The 20,010-nt window shown below is 43.8% G+C and overlaps 1 protein-coding gene across 2 annotated transcripts in view; it reads right to left on the bottom strand.

The window, feature by feature from the left end:
* rps6ka5 (ribosomal protein S6 kinase, polypeptide 5) overlaps positions 1 to 20,010 on the bottom strand; it is a 72,644-nt gene that overhangs the window by 26,261 nt on the left and 26,373 nt on the right. For both annotated transcript variants that reach the window (XM_063184591.1, XM_063184590.1), the window contains exons 9-14: positions 19,544 to 19,705; positions 13,497 to 13,622; positions 11,712 to 11,845; positions 10,814 to 10,907; positions 4,891 to 5,061; positions 2,285 to 2,476 (exon numbers count right to left, since the gene is read on the bottom strand). In XM_063184591.1, the coding sequence (XP_063040661.1) occupies positions 2,285 to 2,476; positions 4,891 to 5,061; positions 10,814 to 10,907; positions 11,712 to 11,845; positions 13,497 to 13,622; positions 19,544 to 19,705 (879 nt within the window). The remainder of the gene's footprint in view (positions 1 to 2,284; positions 2,477 to 4,890; positions 5,062 to 10,813; positions 10,908 to 11,711; positions 11,846 to 13,496; positions 13,623 to 19,543; positions 19,706 to 20,010) is intronic.

Below are 20,010 nucleotides of genomic sequence, written 5' to 3'. Positions count from 1 at the left end.
ACAGACATACAGCAAGTTACTTCATACTGAAATATGAGCCCATGACACATTATTGGCAGAGGGTTTTGCTTCTCCAGAAATATCCCACCACAATTCGCTCAGATGATCGGAACCATTAACAGCACATTTCTCTGACCGCTTATGTACTCTGACTGGCTCTGATGTGGTTTGTAGAGAAATACAGAAGCCACGACTTGCTCATAGGCATTAAGTATCCTCTTCAAGTCTTCTACTAGACATTATCTTAATCATAGCCCAACCTCCCCACCCACCTACTCCTCCCTCCACACACCCCAATTTTCATTGGTCATTTTCATAAACAAGGACAGTCCCACTTTCGAAAACGTGAAAAAAAAGAAAAATTGAGAAATGTGTGCTCTGCTGACTCCGAATTTGCGCAATCCACAGCTATAGCTGGTTGACTGGCAGCGGAGGAGGTCTCATGTCTCACCAGTTGACTTACGAATTTCCCGTGCAAATAGACCGGTTTTATCTGGTAGATGTGCAACAGCCTGTACCTGTGTGTGTGTGTGTGTGTGTGTGTGTGTGTGTGTGTGTGTGTGTGTGTGTGTGTGTGTGTGTGTGTGTGTGTGTGTGTGTGTGTGTGTGTGTGTGTGTGTGTGTGTGTGTGTGTGTGTGCATGTGCCCCTCCAGACAGTCCCAGAGAGCAGCAGCTTTCATCTGCTCTTACATGAGTCCAGACACGCTGATCAAACATTTAGAGCGGAAGTGTAGAGGGCAGTGGTACGGTAGTAGTAGAGTATGCCCTCGCATACTCATACGAAAGTCATTCTTCCGCCGCGCCGCCGTGCATCGTTTCCATTTATCTCTCCCTTCCTTTTTTGTTTCCTTTCTCCTCCCTGGTTCCTTTCCACCTCATTTCCTTTTACCCTTTTTTTTATTTTACCACACATCCAGGGATTCGTGTCATGGAAGATTAAAATTGCATGCAGGGCAACTTTGCTTGGGGGGAGTGGGAGGTGGGTTGGCAAGTGAGCATGGTGCACCTTGCAATGTTGCATTGTACCAGTCGTTCTACTTGTGGAACATTAATTTACTTCATTTGATTTCATTTAAAACAGTCCAATCAGGATTCAAATAATAAATATCTTGATTTGATGACCTGCACTATAATGAGACAATGTATGCCAATAAACCTGTAGGCTACAGCCGACAGGCACAATTAATAGACAATAAAATATCATTCAACAGGAGACCACACAATTAATGCTTCATAATATTTGCGACCAATTTCAAACTAAGGTTTGAAATGAATTGCAACAACGTGTAAAAAAACAATACCAAAGAAATGTTTAAATTGCACGGCAGCAAGTGGACAGCAGCAGCATTCCCCAGTTATGGCATCGCCTGGTAGTCAAACAGTAGTGGATGGCACGCACATTCAACAGAAAAGCATCAGCAGGTGCCAAATAAAAAGTCACGTATGTAGAAGAGGGGAAGGATCTGCACATTGCTTGCAAAAGACTTAAATTATAGGGAGCAAGGTTTCGATCACCGATAGCCAGACATGTCTGCACCTGTACTGAGCTGCTTAAGGCCAAGCCAGACAAGCAGCAAAGAGGAGGTCAGTAAAGCCACTTAGCTAATCAGCGTTTGACTTATAGCTCATAGCAGAAACAAAGGGACTTTCTCCTATATGGATTGGTGGTAAGCCTGACTGAGTTAAAAGGTGCACTGTCTAGGATGGTGGCCAGAGTATTCATTGCAACTATGTTAATTGAAATTCTGCTGCCTATTGCCAAATTTAATCTTTTTGATTTGGAGAAGATACCCCTTTCATTTATGAAAAGTCATTTTTTTCAGTCATAAGGAATACTTAGAATGCGATGCTGGTGGTAAGTATTCATGGAAAAGGTAACATTTCTGAATGGGCAACATGAATTCTGGAGATAAACTACTAAAATATTTCACAGTGCACCTTGAAGTAAAGTGGCAGATCTGCTAAAAGACGAGCCACACTTCTCCACTTTCTCCTTAAAAACAAAAGGCTTCTTTTATAATCAGCATCAAATACACAAAGACAAACATGAACACATGCAGACAAAACATACACAAATGAAAAACTACATATACACAACGTGCACACAGACAAAACAAAACAGTCGAAACACAGACAAAACAAAAAAAACAAATCATACACACAAAAAAACAAAACAAACACACACGGTTATTGCACACCACAGAGACAAAACACAACAAATCACACACAGACAAAACAAAACATACACAAACGCACACAAAGTCATATCACCAAATGACTCACCAGGATGACCCCTAGGCTCCAGAGGTCACAGGACTCGTCGTAGCCGTCGTAGGTGAGGATCTCTGGGGCGGCGTACTGCAGCGTGAAGCATGGCGTCTTCAGCAGCTGGTTATCTGGCGGCTTGAGCCGCGCAAAGCCAAAGTCGATCACCTTGATCTCAGAATGCTCGCCGTCATCTGTGAACAGCAAGTTCTACAAGAGGAGGCACAATGGGTTTTAATGGGACAGGTGTTTCCATAAAAAAAACATATTCAACCCCTTAAGAGAGGTTCCAGTGGTAGAGCAGTGTGTGTTAAGGGGCTACATGGGTCATTATGCAAAACACATTTTTTCCACAGCTTTGTATTGTTATTTTGGACTGTCTGCTGAACAAAAACATATATTTTCTGTGAGTTGAAAAATCATGACTGTCCAGAATACTATGCCTCTATGAGCAATTCCTCATCTAGGTTCTGACATGTCAGAACAGAATGTCAACCTACGTCAAAACAGATTGTCAGAAGAGAATGTCAAACTGTCTTTTTATAGCGCCTACTATGCATGCACGCTGGAAGCTCTATAACCTGCAGAGTCGCAAGCAATAGTGGAAACCTGTCTCAAGCAATGCAAAACAGAGTCATACAGCAGCACCTTATATTACTTGAAGAGTTCATATGCAAAACCCTCTAAGTGCCATTTCAGAAAATAATCTTAATTCATTTTTATTTAATACAAAGCTATCAAAATTGCCATTTTTTAAATTGTATTCATGTAATATAACTATTAATATGTATTATCAAGTACATGAATGTAAACCAAACCAACAACAGGTTTCTCTAAAAATATAAAAGTGCAGGTCTTCAGAAATGGAGTTAGGGGGTTTTGCATCTGAACTCTTCACTTATTCTTTTTCATGCCTTTTTAAATGTTTTGATAGTACAGTGAAGCGAGACAGGAAACGAGTGGGGAGAGAGAGACAGGGAAGAACTGGAAAAAGACATGGGCCGAAATCGAACCAGTCATAGTACACTTCCGTTACAGCCACAGTAGGGCCTAATTACTCATTCTTAGCCAGAGACCTACAGACAACAACTTTTGGGGGACTTTTCCCCATTCAAAATCCTGATTGCATTTGAGAAAATGGCCTTTGAATTGCGCTTCTGCAAGATATTGAATTAAACTTATGTCGTCAATGACATCTTGCAACATCGTCAGGAGGTCACAAGCACAAGGGAGGATGGGAGTTAGGATCATGGAAAGAATCCATAGATAAGAAACAGGACCTGGTATTGGCAGCCTTGCATGTGCCATGTACGTACCTGTATGTTAAAGAAACAGGAGCTACAAGTGTCCCATCACGTATTTGACATTGATTGGGTAAACAAACCACTCGCAGATTTTCAGTTCATGATAGTTATTTATTTACCATTCCTGACAGCCGTGCAGACATGCAATTTATTTAACTGCTATAATTGGATGTTCAAATTCAGACTATGAAATATTCAGTCCCCCAATCCTACCAAAAACGTCAATACTCCATCAAATGGCAACAAGCAGGGGAAGGACAAAAGGTGACATACAGCCATTTAATGTTAGACAATGTCCATTCCTAAACAGATGCAACAAAGATTTGATGCTGCCTGTCAATCTCAACTGATTATCGTCATAAAAAAATTTGTTTACAAAAAAAAGAGCTTAATGCAACACCAATAACTAGTTTCATTATATCAAATAATGTTCACAATTTTTTGCAGAGCCTCTTAAACTTGTGACAGGCGAAAAAAAATATACATTTTCATAGCCACAACTTGGAATAACGGGCCGTTTCTCTGTTATTTGAACAAGAGACCATTACAACACTTCCAACCTGTACCTGTACAGTAGGTCAAACATAGGAAGAAAATAAATAAAATAAGTTTGGCTTCAACCTGGTATTGGGTACTTCTGTGTAATTGTTTTATGTAATAATGAGGTGCTATGAATGAGAGTCTGGGCTGTCTATCTATGATTTCAATATTTGAGTGCGGTTGTGAATGCTCCTCGGAGCGCTCGGCTAGTGCTGCCTAACTGAATTATCCATCAGTTCAGCCAAGTTATCGAGAGGGAAGTAGCAGACTAACCCTTTTTCCCATTGCCTACTGATGGTTAAATATTTAACGAACAGCAGTCACACCACCATAACAACACACTGTCTGTCTCTCCTGTTCTCGCTCCAGAACAGGCATAACTAATCTCCATGACAGATGGTTAACATTTATTATAAAATTTAAAGTCAACTGTGACTACTATGTAGCTGACCTTTATTTTTATTTTCAATTTCATGGAAAGGTTAATATGCTCTAGACCAATGTTTCTTAACTGGTGGGTCGGGACCCAAAAGTGGGTCGTGGAGGGCTCCTGGGTGTGTCACGGAGCTTAATTCACCCTTTTATTGCCAGTCATGAAAATGAGACTAATGTGGTGTTGAATAAATGCCCGTCATGTTGAAGAGTGGATAAAACATTATTAATACTCCTTTCCAATAGTTGATAGACGTGCTGGGTGTCTACATGAAATGTCAATTGAACTATGACGCATGGAAAAACATTATGTTATGCAAGTGTGTGTATGCATGTGAGTGTCTCTACCTCTGGTTTGAGGTCCCGGTGCACCACCCCTACGTCATGCATGTGGCTGACGGCCGACACCAGGCGCCTCATGATGCGGCTGGCCTCCGTCTCACTGAAGTGCTGCTTCCTTCGGATGCGCTCCAGCAGCTCACCACCACGCAGGTGCTCCAGCACCAGGTACGTATGCAGCTGGACACACACACACACATACAGACACACACAGATACAGACACACACAGATACAGACACACACAGTTACATGTGAGGCCAGAGGGAGGGTAAGAGAGAAAAAAGGAAGAAAAATATTAGTTAAATAGATGGAGGGAGATGGAGGGAGGAGAGAAACGAGAGAGCGGGCTTAACGACATGAACGCCTAGGCAATAATCACAGTCAACACACACACACACACACACACACACACACACACACACACACACACACACACACACACACACACACACACACACACACACACACACACACACACACACACACACACACACACACACACACACACACACACACACACACACACACACACACACACACTGGACATGCAACAGCATCTTCCTCGCCACGCAACAGCTCCAACACCAGGTACGTATTAGGGCTGCACAATATCAGGAAAAAAAATCGATACTCGATAACAGCATGCAATACCTTGATAACGATATTGAAACGATATTTAGAAATATAGCAGTGTTTTTCTTAATGTCACTAATTTGTCGGTCTGTGTGGGGGGCATGGGTTTGGTCATGGCAGACTTATTGCGCATTTCTTGATATTCAGCTAGAGATTGGACTGCACAGCAATGTTTTACATGTTAGCGAAAATTAAGTCATTTTTGCAATATGCATACCGCCACTCTTGATATCGCGATTTCGATACATTTTCAATTGTGCAGCCCTAGTACGTATGCAGCTGGACACACACACACACACACACACGTGCGTACGCACGCACACACAAAAGGAAGTCTGTTCGCGTATTTGCACGTATATGCACTGCACATGCGTGTACACGTGCACACAGAGTCATAAACTGATAGAGACACACACACACACACACACACACACACACACACACACACACACACACACACACACACACACACACACACACACACACACACACACACACACACACACACACACACACACACACACAGTATCCAAGCCTGCACACACACAGATATGCACAGACACACACGCCCACACACGCGCTATGCACCCACACAGACACAGGAAGACAAACCACACCCTTGACACCATCACTGCATGTGCTTGTGTAGAACTACTATGTCTGTCCTCAAACTATCTCCATCACACACAGTCACGCACGCACGCACACGCACGCACACACGCACACACGCACACACGCACACACACACACAAGCACACAAGCACACTCACAAACATACACACACATTCACACACAGCAGCAGCAGCAGCCGCAGGCTTCGGTCCAACATACAGTAATGGAAAAAAGTTAAAACAAGCATCCTGCTGCCATGTGTTCCCAGTGGGATACCAGTGCCGACACACTAATAATAACCATTACATGACCAACACAATGAAATGAAAAGACTTCGTCGCAAAATTACATATCCATTTTGGAACATGAGAAATTGGCATTTTTGTATTGGGCATTGCATGCAAAATACATTTTATATAGGTTTAAAAAAGGCAAGAATTCACACATAGATGGTAGGACGTTTGGACGGTAATTTCCAATAAAAAGCAAAAGTTTAAAAAAAATGTCGGCTACGTCGTTTTGCAACGAAAACCTTCATATGAAGGTGGAACTCTGGGTCACGAGTCTGATTCTTCTACTGTCTGAGCAGTAAAAGCCTCCTCTCATATCATGAGACGTAATATTCATTGCCTCGCTCCATACCATTTAGATCGTCACCCAGGTAAATGTGTCAAGTACAATTTTTGTTTAACATATGTAGAAATGTATGGTTATGGAGTAAAATAAAATTGATTAAAATGACTATTTTAGTGATACAACCCACATGCGCGCGGGCGCGCGCACACACACACGCGCACGCGCACGCGCACGCACACACACACACACACACACACACACACACACACACACACACACACACACACAAAAGATGCCTTCCTCTTTTGGTTTGAAGGGTCGGACGAAGCTCTGCTTTCCAAAACAAGTCTCTTTTCAACTTCCTTCCGTTCCACTAGGTCTGATCACGACTACAAACCCATGTCACTTAGCAGGCCAATTAAGCGGTGAGGCAGTGCGGCAGGCAGGCTAGCGTAGTGTGGCATAGCGTGCGGATAAATAAATAATTGCGAATCTGGGCCAGCGCAAAGAGGAGAAAGGGTTTGATCTCCCTGACTGCACCCCAGATTGGTACACAAGTATAAGCCTGTGGCAACTCTGTCTAAGTGTGTGTGTGTGTGTGTGTGTGTGTGTGTGTGTGTGTGTGTGTGTGTGTGTGTGTGTGTGTGTGTGTGTGTGTGTGTGTGTGTGTGTGTGTGTGTGTATGTAAATGCCCATGCATTTCTGTGTGGGTATGTGGTTGTGCATGTGTGTATATGTATGTGTGTGTCTGTGGGTATATGCAAGCATGCTCTGTGTCTCTGTGTCTCTGTGTGTGTGTGTGTGTGTGTGTGTGTGTGTGTGTGTGTGTGTGTGTGTGTGTGTGTGTGTGTGTGTGTGTGTGTGTGTGTGTGTGTGTGTGTGTGCGTGTGCGTGTGCGTATGTGCGCACGCGCGCACGTGCTCTCGTCTGTGCATGCGTGCTCCAAAGATACTGAGTAACGCTTTAAAGACAGCCCTGGCCTGCACATGTGTATGTGTATGTGTGTGTGTGTGTTTATGTGTATGTGTAAGTGTGTGTGTGTGTGTGGATGTGCATGTGCATGTGTGTGCGTGAGTAACGCTTTTACTAGTCCTAGCCTGCACTCCAGCAAAATTCGCTGGAAGTTTAAAAAAGAACAAAAAAAAACGACAAGCCTAAAAGGCATCGAGTTCTAAAATACCTTCCTATACGGGCAAAGATTTATGGACCTAAAAAAAAAAAAAAACCCATACCTTGCGCTGCTGACTCACTGGGTTTTGAAATGCGACACTTTCAAATGTGTCGAAGCGTTAAAAAGCAGCAGCCTCCCAGGCAAGAGAGTAATGAGTGTCTAGGGAGTCGTCTATTCCACCCACCGACATATAGCATGGACCCTTTATAGACACACCGGCAGGCAGAAGAAAGAATAGCGTGAACTAGAACACCGCGGCGGGGGAGGATGAGGAAGAAAGGATGGAGAGGAGGGGAGGATGATGAAGAGGAGGGAAGTAGCCTAGAGGCTATCACCACACGCAAAACATTAACAGACTCATATTAATAATTAATAGGGCCCGACCGATATATCGGCCCCACCGATATATCGGGCCGATATTTAGCATTTTTAGGATATCGGTATCGGCCATACTTTCAATAAATTTCCACCGATAAGTTGTATAACTTTCGCAACCAATTTTGCAGCCGTTTCGTTCTGAATGCATCTTCTATTCTGCTCTCCCCACTTCGAGTCTATGAGAGTTCAATATTATAACTAAATATACGTGTGTATATAATAATAATAATTTATATTTCATTACATTTTATTATGAACAATACTTCTATACATCGGTTTCACATATCGGTTATCGGCCTCCCATTTGCATAAATATCGGTATCGGTATCGGTCCTGAAAAAAAACATATGGGTCGGGCCCTAATAATTAAGTGATGAGAATTTTTAAAAGATGCAGTGGCTAACGAGTGATTAACCCGTTGAGACACGTGATGAATTTGTTGTTACCAGCATGGCATTGCAATGACCAATTTGTAGTCCATTAGCCCTGTGTTATGTCATAGTAGTGTAGTACTATGGTAGTTAACTGTTCAATGGCTATTACAGCGTTTCACTGGTGGAACGGCGACGGCATGCATTATGGGGCTATGAAAGGGTTTATGAACATCTTATCAACACTTAATTAACGCTTCAAAAGGAGTTTTTCAAAGTGCACCTTGGAGGTATAATTGCAAATGTTCGTAATTTCGGACAAGCTCAATGAGACGCTCTTGAAAAGTTGCAGCCATCGTCGTTTTCAACAGAAGCACTCACATGGAATTGTGCAGTCTTTCTTACGATCGCTCCCAGCAAGTTTGAAGATATCGCAGGGCTGCTGGCAGCTTTGGCTGGGTCCAGGACAAAGTCATGTGAATGGGCCCCCTACTCAATACATACGATGTAATGGGAACCCATTTCTGAGCCCCCTCTGTCCTTGGGACTGGGACAAATGTCCCCTTTGTCCCCTCCTCCCCCTGTCTGCTTCCCTGGGCTGCAGTATCTAGCGTGCGCGAAATTACTACACATGTTAACGTCTTCATGCACGAATCGTGCCCGCGCACACGTATCCTGCAGCAAGCTTATCGAGGGCCTTATTATTGAACGCAATGGTGGGAAGAACAGAAGGCAGGAGTGGTGATGAGGAGGAACTTCATTAAATGTGTTGTGTGCTGTGAATACCTACTTCCTGATTAGCACTTGTAGACAACACTGATTAGTGATTGAGTGATGAGAAATGTTAAATAAATAATAGCTACCAAGTGATTAAGAAAGAATTTATGAAGGTTTTACCAACATTTAACACATTCAATATCAGCCGTTTTTTGGAATTTAGCTGTAGACTCCCAGCCAATTTCATCATTTTTTGTCATTTTTTGAACAGCCACCGAATATTTTGTCTTCAACCCACAGACACATGTCAGGGCTTGTTCGAAAGCCCAACAACTCAGCTGTCTGTATATTTTTATGGTTTGTTTCTAGCTTATTCCATTCCGAAGTTATTTCACTTTAAGCGAGCACTGGTTTAGGTAAAAATAGCGATTTTCAACATTCGAACTTTTTTGTCACGGGTGCGCTCTGACTCTCTGAGTTTAAATTGCGGGTCTAAATGCATTTTCACACCCGAAGAACAACTCCAGTAGCTTCCAAGTAAACTATTTCGATGCAAAAATCACCTGGTCAGGCTATTGTTCAGAGCCACATCATCTGAAATGCTAGCTAGCTAATGTCACTTGGCTGGCAGTTTTCGTTCTGTAGATAAAAGTAGGCGTGCCAAAGTACTCACCCAAAATTAGGTTACTTCCTGCTGTTTTTCATTACAACCTTCCATTTTACACCTATCTTGATGGCAGCAAAACTCCTTATCCTTCCATCATATGTTTAGGAACAGGCTAGCTAGCAGGACATGTTTTGATGCTCTAGGAAGTAAATGGAGACGTGACGTGACGTGATCAGGAAGTGGTTTGATTCGCTATAATAAAACTCAAATACTGTGTAATAAAATGCACAGATGATGAAATATCCAGATCCTGACTTTGTAGGAGTTTTGACTTTGTAGGTGTTTTCATGATCTATGTCAGTTCTGTTCATCACATTATTACGAAAATCACACAGAATGTGCATTAGAATGTGTAGATTCAGAAAAAAAACGTAAAAACGTAATTTTATGGTTCGGGAGCCAATGCACGGGAGGCAAAACGTATTTTTACGCAACTTGGTAGTGAATGTGTTAATAAATGTGTGGAGAAAAAGAGGACTGGAGGGCTGCAGCGTTCAAGTAGTAAAACAGGTGGTGGTTTGAAGGTGCTCTTTGGTCGAGACATAGATAAAAATAAAAAAAACTGCAGGATGCCACAGATGATTTAATTATTAATAATAATTGGAACTAGCCTTTGCATTAAAGGGGTTTAAATGGGTTTGAACTAGCATTAAAGGCCTTTTATGTTAGAAGAGCGCCTTGACATCCTGTGTTTTTTTTTAAAACGTAATAAATGTGTGTTTTTATTGAGCACAATGGCGGGAGGATGAGGAGGAGAAAAAAAGAGAGAAGATGAGGAGCAGTGGTGAAGAGAAGCTTGGAAGCACCTGGTCGTGGTAAATCTCGTGCAGCTTGACTATGTTTGGATGGCCATCACACAACTTCAGGGCCGCAATCTCCTTCTGCGTCTGAGCCTCCATCCTGAACAAACACAAAAGAAACAACAAAAACTGTTATTGATTTAATCAGATGTTTTCCCCCAATAAATATTTTTGCCTGTTTATTCTCCAGCAAGCGCTTGTTCCAGAACATAAAAAATAAACATGACAATTGCTACATTTTGAACTATACCATCACCAAGAAAAAACTTAAAACTAAAAATTGGTTCAGCCACAGAAAATGTAGCTTATTTGCACCACTCCCTCAGAATGGGCGAAGCTGGACTTGTTAGCGGCATCAAAAACTGGTCCTGCAAGCCTGACCAGAACGCTCTCTGTGCTTCTTTGTCGCTCACCAACTGGCTTTACCTGGCAGTTGACCTACCTGGTGTTAACCGTTTGGTCTTACATGTTTCATGACTACCGGTAATTTTGAAATCTGTCCCATGCTGTATTGCAATCAAACTCCACCAGCCTTATTGTTTGGTCATCAATGAATTTCCCACTTGTGGCAGGCGTCACTCTTAATTTTTTTAAATAAAGGTGCTGAAAAAAAGGGGTGCTGACCCAAATGTTGATTTCAATGTTTCAAGAAGGAGGCCGCACCTTGCATAGCAGTGTTTTTATTTTATTGCAATAAAAACACTGCTATGCAAGGTGCGGCCTCCTTCAATGAATCATTCATTCATTCATTCATTCATTCATTCATTCATCACCTCCGCCAAGGAACTTATATAATCGTCTGAGTTTGTTGTATGTTCATCTGTTCGCTTGTTCGTTAACGGTGCGTGTGTTACTGTCCACCAGACATTCATTCATTTGTTCATTCACTCGTTCAGTCCTTCACCTCTTGCTGACGATCTTGACGGCGTAGGACTGGCGTGTCTTCTTGTGTATGCACTGCCTGCAGATGGAGAAGCTACCCTCCCCCAGCGCCGCCTCCTTCAGGTCCACCTCATAGTTCAGGTAGAACGGCGAGTCCTGCATTATATTACACATTACATTACATTACATTACATTACATTACACTTAGCTGACGCTTGAATCCAAAGTGACTAACAGTTATTTACAGGGCATTGGTTACAGTGTATTGGTTCCGGCACACAAACACACACCACAGGGATACTCAAGCGGCAAGCCAAGGCCTTTGCTGTAAAAGCGTCAATCACATTTTTTTTTTTTTTTTTTTTTTCAGGCGTCAGGCGGTGCAACATCTACTGCCCATAAATGAATCAGTAATGGAGTGCAATGAAGATGCTTCTAAGATAATTCAGTAAGAAAAATAAATACATAATTTAATCCATACAATACTGGCATTAGCTGGCGCAAAAATCTTCCATATAAAACTGGCAATGTAAATCACAGAACAGCTACCGAATAGCTGTCCAACAGACATAGGAGCAGAATGAGGCCCAGACGTCCAGACACTTCCCTAGAGATAAGGAGTCAGACTGAGAGAGACAGCAGCTCCTCTCCTCCCCTGATACTGCTGGAGGGGAGAACTGTACTCTTTAGCTAGCCTAGGTGTTGCTGCATCCAGCTTGCAAAAACAAAGCTTGGGCTTGGCAAATCTCCCACAGCCAAGATGTTCTCAATGGTGATATCAACGAGTATCTGTCAAAAGCCTCTGTGATATGTACAAATCATCAGATCACTGATCCCACTGATAAATTCCTAGCATTTCTATTCCATGAATGCCGGATTTTTAAAGATTAAAAAAGATAATGCAACTTTGCCAGACTGACTGAGTGCAGCATCAATGTACAAGGGGAGCATGGACAGGAGCTAATCTAGAATCGCACTAACTGGACACTGAACTGAACACACACTTACTGAACTGAACACACACACAGCATGAGAGAAAAATGTCTTGAATCACAGTACAAAATAGCATGAATATTTTGCTGGTGAGTTGATGTGTGAGGTGTATAGAAGGAGCACAGAGTTTCAATTATGTAACTGACAAAGCATCTGGACATGTCGAGACATGCATGTTGGACCAATGTTTGCAAGGAAGCATGGACAGACAGAGATACACAAGGCCTGTGTTTGATTGTTACCAAGGAAGCAAACGGACTTGAAGACAAAGTATTCGATGTAGAGAACATACACATATATATATATATATATAAGAGAGAGAGAGAGAGAGAGAGAGAGAGAGAGAGAGAGAGAGAGAGAGATAACAGAGAGCTACTTCTTGGCAAAGGTTCTTCAGCTACATTGGCAGTATAGCCTACATTGCCAGGTGCATCATCCTTTTCTTAGATGTATTGCTTTTATAATTTGAGCGACATTTCTTTAGCAACACTGAATCTGAATTTGAGGGGGTGAGGGGGAGGAAGAGTGTGTTTTTAACTTTTAACCACCCATTTATTGTATCATTTCCACCAGGTCAGATTACAAGTTTAAGACATATAATTATACACCATATGTGGAGGGAGAAAAAAAAACCTCTCCTACACCTCAAACACACAAATTCTTTGTAAACAGAAACAACACGGCCCCAAGCCGAAGACAAACATCGAGAGAGATAAAGAAATGGAGAATGATGAAATTATGTAAAAAGAGTAGGAGGTGGTAAAGATAAGGCCCAGGTCGGGTCGGGTCGGCTTGGGGCGGGGCGGTGCCTCACCTTCATCATGGCGCTGCGTGCCACCGCTGCGGAGCCGGGCCTGTCTGCTCCACCACACAGCTGGATGGGGTCGTCCATCACCACGTTCCTCTTGAACAGGATGGAGGGAGCCATGAACGAGTAGCCCTGACAACCACACACAATAAAAACATTACATTACATTACATTACATTACTACGCTTTTATACAAAGTGAACAGGAACTGTGCAGGAGCACCTCAGTTACACCATGTATTCCAAATGACATAGTTTTAGCTGTCCAATTCAAGCAGGTGATTGCCTGGTTGAATGATCTTCTGGTTGAATATGACAGGTAAGACCAGGTCATCTGGAATATGTGGCACTGGATTGTAAACTAATGCCCATCACTGGCTGTAAGCAACTTCAAAAAGCATTCAAGTTGCTTACAACTTCCGTCAACCTGGTGCTTTGCACAATGATTAACAGAACAATAAAACATATTAAACACTTTATTTCAAACCAAGACGGTATGTCAGTATCATTCATGAATCATTTCAAGAGCCACCACTCCATTGGAAGATGCATCACAAGGCTGCATAGATTCTACGGTAAGTTACATCACTTCCCCTTTTCACTTCCAATGCGTCAGTTCTTCAACTCCCCGCAATCTACATTTGCATGGGCAGCTTTCGAATGAATAATGTCCCATCCACACAGCTCTGGAAAAGGAGAAGCGGAAAATCATACGTGGCTAAATTAAGGCCAGAGGACTGATGGCCATTCAGGTGGCTACGACTGCTGTGACTCTAATAAAGCCTGTGTGTGTGTATGTGTGTGTACAGGACACGTGTTGGCAAATGTGGTGAGAGTTTTCATTGGGTGTGTGTACACTGTATGAGTAATATACAGTATGTGTGCGTGTGTATGCATATGTGTGCATGTGTGTGTGTGTGTGTGTGTGTGTGTGTGTGTGTGTGTGTGTGTGTGTGTGTGTGTGTGTGTGTGTGTGTGTGTGTGTGTGTGTGCGCGTGCATCTGTGTGTGTGTATGGCGTGTGTCATGGGTGCCTGAACACATCCAGGCTCCATACTCCTGCCTCTCCTGCTCCTGTCTGCTGCCGACGGCTGTGTGCTGACAAGCAGGCCGAGCAACAGTGGTGGTGGTGGTGGTGGTGGTGGACATACACATCTGCTGTCTTCACACATTTATATCATCGCTGGCCTAGGCCTCCCCTCTCTTTACCTCCACCCTCCATCTCCCTCTTCCTCACAATCCCCCTCTTCTCCCTCCATACCCCCACCCCCTTTACACTCCCCTCTTCTGCCCCCACCCCCATCCCACCACACTGCTCTGTCTTCGGCTTCACCACAACACAACGTCCCTCCTCCCTCCACTTTCATTTCCTTCACCGCCGCGCCGCATCGCACCGCTCCGCTCATGTCTCGCACTCGCACTCCGCTCTGCTCAGCCATGCCGGCGTCTATTTTTGGCTACGGGGAGAGACTCTGGGGTGCTATTAATTCTCCCTCTCTCTCATACACACACACACACACACACACACACACACACACACACACACACACACACACACACACACACACACACACACACACATATACACACAGACACACACAGACACACACAGACACACACACACACACACACACACACACACACACACACACACACACACACACACACACACAGCTGTGTCTAACTACAGAGGAATGGAAAGGAGAAGATGGCTGGCTGGCCGGAAGGAGAAGGAGGAGGAGGGTGGATGTGATGCGGGTGTATGCGGCTGGCGGGCGGGCGGCACGCATGAAAGCGCTCTTAATTGCAGAGCTCTTGGAAACACGACAATCACACAGATGACATCTTACTCTCATAAGGCAACTTCATTTGCAGTCATAGAAATATATATGGGAGGCGAGAGAGAGAGAGAGAGAGAGAGAGAGAGAGAGAGAGAGAGAGAGAGAGAGAGAGAGAGAGAGAGAGAGAGAAAGAAACACAGAAGGAGAAGAGCCACAGAGGAGGCCAGAGGGAGGGAGGGAGGAGGAGAGAGGGAGGGTAAGAGAGAAAAAAGAAAGAAAAATATTAGTTAAATAGATGGAGGGAGATGGAGGGAGGAGAGAAACGAGAGAGCGGGCTTAACGACATGAACGCCTAGGCAATAATCACAGTCAACACACACACACACACACACACACACACACACACACACACACACACACACACACACACACACACACACACACACACACACACACACACACACACACACACACACACACACACACACACACACACACACACACACCCTGCCAAATTACGGGAGAAGTTAAAGTCAGTGCGTAAATAAGTAAATTACACCGGGAGCTAAAAATTCTCATATGTAACCTGACTTCTTTTTTTCCATCTTCATGAATTTCATTTTTTAAAACAAAAATCCATTGAAAGGCAGAAAGATGAAGTCGGCAATCAGAGATCATCTTGGCGACGGCGCATTTGAGAGAGCAGACACGGCTACGCTAACCTGTCATTTTAAAAAGCCGCGCGCACGCTTTAATGGAGGGGTAGGATACAGGGCACGGGGCTGGATGGATTATTGAGATGATGATGGGTGTGGAGAGTAGATGGGGAGGGGGGGGGATTTATTGTTGGATGTTTGGGTGGATGAGGGGGTGAGGGTGTTATTGAGACACCGACTGTGGTGTGGAGCGGAGGGGTGGATGTTGATGGAAGAGAAGATTGAGACGGCGGACTGGTTGAATGGATGTCTGTTAAGGGTATATAGTTGGGCAGGGGGGTTATGGAGGAGGTGATTGGGATGGGGGCTTGGGTATCTCTGGCAGGGTGATGGTGTGATGACCAGGTGGCTATTGAGAAGACGATAGAATGAAGGGCCATCGGGTGTCTGTGGCGAGTACTGTATTGGCAGCGTAGTTATCGAGGAGGCCTGCGCAGTTATTCAGGACCATGCAGGAGCCAATCGAAGGCCTAGTGGCCCATTCAGCCACCACCACTACCGCCAATACCATCGCCATCACTGCAGCCGGCCCAGAGGCACGTGACGTCAGCTGGCTCCACAACCGGCTCCAGCACTTTCAAAAGACTCCTCCACACCACACCAACACAGACAGCCCTCTATTCACTATTGACGACACTCCTCGCAGGCCAGGAGATACATGAACGGAGGGATGGATGGTGGGGTAGAATGGACCAACGGAGAGATGGAGCTGAGTGGATGGATGAAGATCATGGCTGAATGGATAGATAGATAGATAGATTGATGAATGGATGATGAGCGTGACTGACTGTAATTACTTTTCAAACACTCCCTTCACCAAATGCACCAACACACTCCTTTATTCAGCAGCCAGAGTGGCATGCCAGGAGCTAGATGAATGGATGGATGGAATCAGACCAATGAAAGGATAGATGAGTGGACGGATGAAAGGAGAGATGACTATGATGGATGGATAAATATGATGGATGGATGAATGGATGGACAGATGGATGAACGGTTGGTAAGTATGACTAATTACTAGTCAATGGTCACGGGTCCACTGTCACTCATTTGAGGATCATGGCTGATCCTCAACTTTTGAGGAGAAAAATCTCTTTCACTCACTGCTGATGCTCATCTCTGCCAGTGTGGTGGGCCAGGAGTTGGATGAAAGGAAGACGGGTGGACAGATGAAGAGATAAATAGAGCGAGAGATGAATGAGCCTATGGATGGTTGGTGAGATGGGTAGATAGATAGATAAATAGACAGAGATGAAAGAGTGTATGGATGTTTGGCTAGATGAGTAAATAGATAGATAGAGATGAATAGGCAGAGATGAATGAGTGTATCCATGGACGTTTGGCGAGATCGCAATGAGCGTGGCTGCAATTACATGGTAAAGGTAACCGCCTGTGCATGCTGCCCATTCAATACAAGGAGAGAGATTTTAAAAAACGAAAAGATAGAAACGCGTATCCAAGCCTCCAGGCTGGCTAGGCCAATTATTACAGAGCTTATTCTTCTTCAAACGGCAGCAAAATCATCACCACCACCATCATCATCATCATCGTCACCATTATCATGGTGGTTGTTGGCAGCTGCGTTGTAACCATCAGCATTTATCTTGGTATCCATCAGCGATAGAGTGAGTGAGGCCTAGAACAATAAGAGTGAGAGTGAGACAAATCGATAGGAGAGATTTTAAGAGCTCTGGCCTTCAAACACCTCCATTATAGGCAGGGGTGGATTAGGATTCCAAGGGCCCCTGGGCCAGACAACAAGAAAGGCCCCCCTGAATTGGTATTGGTAGTTTACAAAAAAACCCTCAGTTTTTATTTTTCAGGCTAGACATTTTTTTCTGGCCAAGTTTTTTTTTTCAGGCCAGATGTTAGAGAACCTATCTTGTTGGGGATCAGGATTGAAAATATAGCTGTTAAAAGTGTGATTTAACCCAAATATGACAGATAATCTAGAGGCTTTGGCTTCAGGCCCACTTGACTCTTGGGCCCCTGGGCCTGGGCCCGGTAGGCCCATGCAGTAATCCATCCTTGATTACAGGCACAGCAGGAGGAATGATGATGAGAATACCTGCTGCTGCCGCCACCTAAACTGCCTATCAATACCAACGAGCAGGCAGCACCGTCATTTGGCTACTCTGGAGGCGAGCAGGTGAAATGAAAACCCATAAATATACGGCACCCGCACAGACCTGCATGCATCTGCGAACAGTGGTAGCGGTTGCACACACACACACAAATATACACTCACAACCACTGATGTATGACAAAAACACACTCACACAGGTAGTAAAAGCAAACACACAAGTGGAAACACACACACACACATACACACACACACACACACACACACACACACACACACACACACACACACACACACACACACACACACACACACACACACACACACACACATACACATACACACACACGCACACATTACCAGGCTGGACACACACAGGTTGAAAAAACACACACACATTGCACTCATCTGGAAGACATGGTAGCAGTTCTTTTGGCAGGGTAGCAGGGGAGTACAGTATGTGGTAGTGTTGTCACGATACCAATATTTTGGTACCGGTACCGGTATCAACATGTATTTCAGTACTTTTCGGTACTAAAAAAAAAATGATTTTTTAAAAAATAATAATAAAACAAAAAATATTGCAACATTTCTATGTCCTGTAATGCAATATTTTTCCAGCTCCCGGTACAAATCATGCCAATCTCAATATAACACTGTCATAATAGTCTACTCTGTACTGAAACAGCAGCATTTTTTAATAATCCCATCCAAATCATTTTGTTAAAATGACACAAAATACAAGAACATGAGTGGATATTTATTTGGATAACACGCATCACATCATAGTAAGTTACTTTTAATTCAAATGTGATATGCACTGTTAGTGAATGTGCAGTGAATTATTTCTCACACATTTGCTTGTTTTCACTGCTGGTAGATTTTAACCAAAACCCTAACTCAATATTACAGCCACTACGTGCTGTTCCCCAGCACTTCAGGGGTTAATAAGAAACTCGCGCTGATCCAATCAGAAGCGCCTCTCTCTCTCTCTCACTCACTCACTCACTCACGCAGCAGCAAAGCCACCTCTTCTCTATGTCTCCCTCCGTGTGGTTGTGTCGTAACCTAGCATGTTTAACTAACTTCCTACAGCCAGAGAGGCAATTTTACAGGATGGATTCACAAAGCAATCAAAAATAATGTCACTTATGCAAATTCTGCATACAGTACAGCATGATACTATTCCAACTGTAAGTTAAAGTTACAAATAAAAGTGCTAAGCAATCGCTAACGCTAACCGCTATTCAGTTTGGAGTGTTTATAAGCAGCAGCTGTTGCCGTTTGCCACATTATTGCATACCGGTACTTTTCACACGCAGTATCGTACCGTTTTAAATGCCTTAGTATCGAGGTACTTTTTTTATACCGGTATACCGTGCGACCCTAGTATGTGGGGTACAATTTTGTAAACCTGTACGTACACAGTACACACACACACACACACACACACACACACACACACACACACACACCTGGAAGATGCGGTCGCAGTTCTGTGGCAGGGCGGCGGGAGAGTAGGTGGGGTCCATCTCCGTGAACTCCTCTGCAAAGTTGCTGACATCCAGCGCGTCACGGATCACCGGCTTGAAGGGGGCCGCCACCTTCTTGGCTGCCAGGTCCTCCCAGTTCAGTTTCTGCACAACAGACAATCAGGACAATATAACACTGTACACTGGATACTGTTATATTCTCTTCTTTATTTAAAGAGAAATAATAACCGTATCAATCATATTGATCAAATTTTCCTGCCTTACTGGGCAAATACACCGGCCGTGACAAGAACAAGACAGAGAATTGACAGAGAATCAGTACGCTGTGTAGCGAGAGCGATACGAGCGATTGAAGTGACAGAGTATGTCCGTTAAAAGCAGAATGCAAGCATTCCAACATTCACATTGGTTGTGGCGGCTGTTGCCGAACCGCATCATAGCTAATTTGT

This window comes from Engraulis encrasicolus, chromosome 19 (assembly GCF_034702125.1).
Source record: "Engraulis encrasicolus isolate BLACKSEA-1 chromosome 19, IST_EnEncr_1.0, whole genome shotgun sequence".
NCBI lineage: Eukaryota > Metazoa > Chordata > Actinopteri > Clupeiformes > Engraulidae > Engraulis > Engraulis encrasicolus.
Note: the sequence above shows the minus strand (reverse complement) of the source record. Positions and strands in the feature narration are given on the sequence as shown.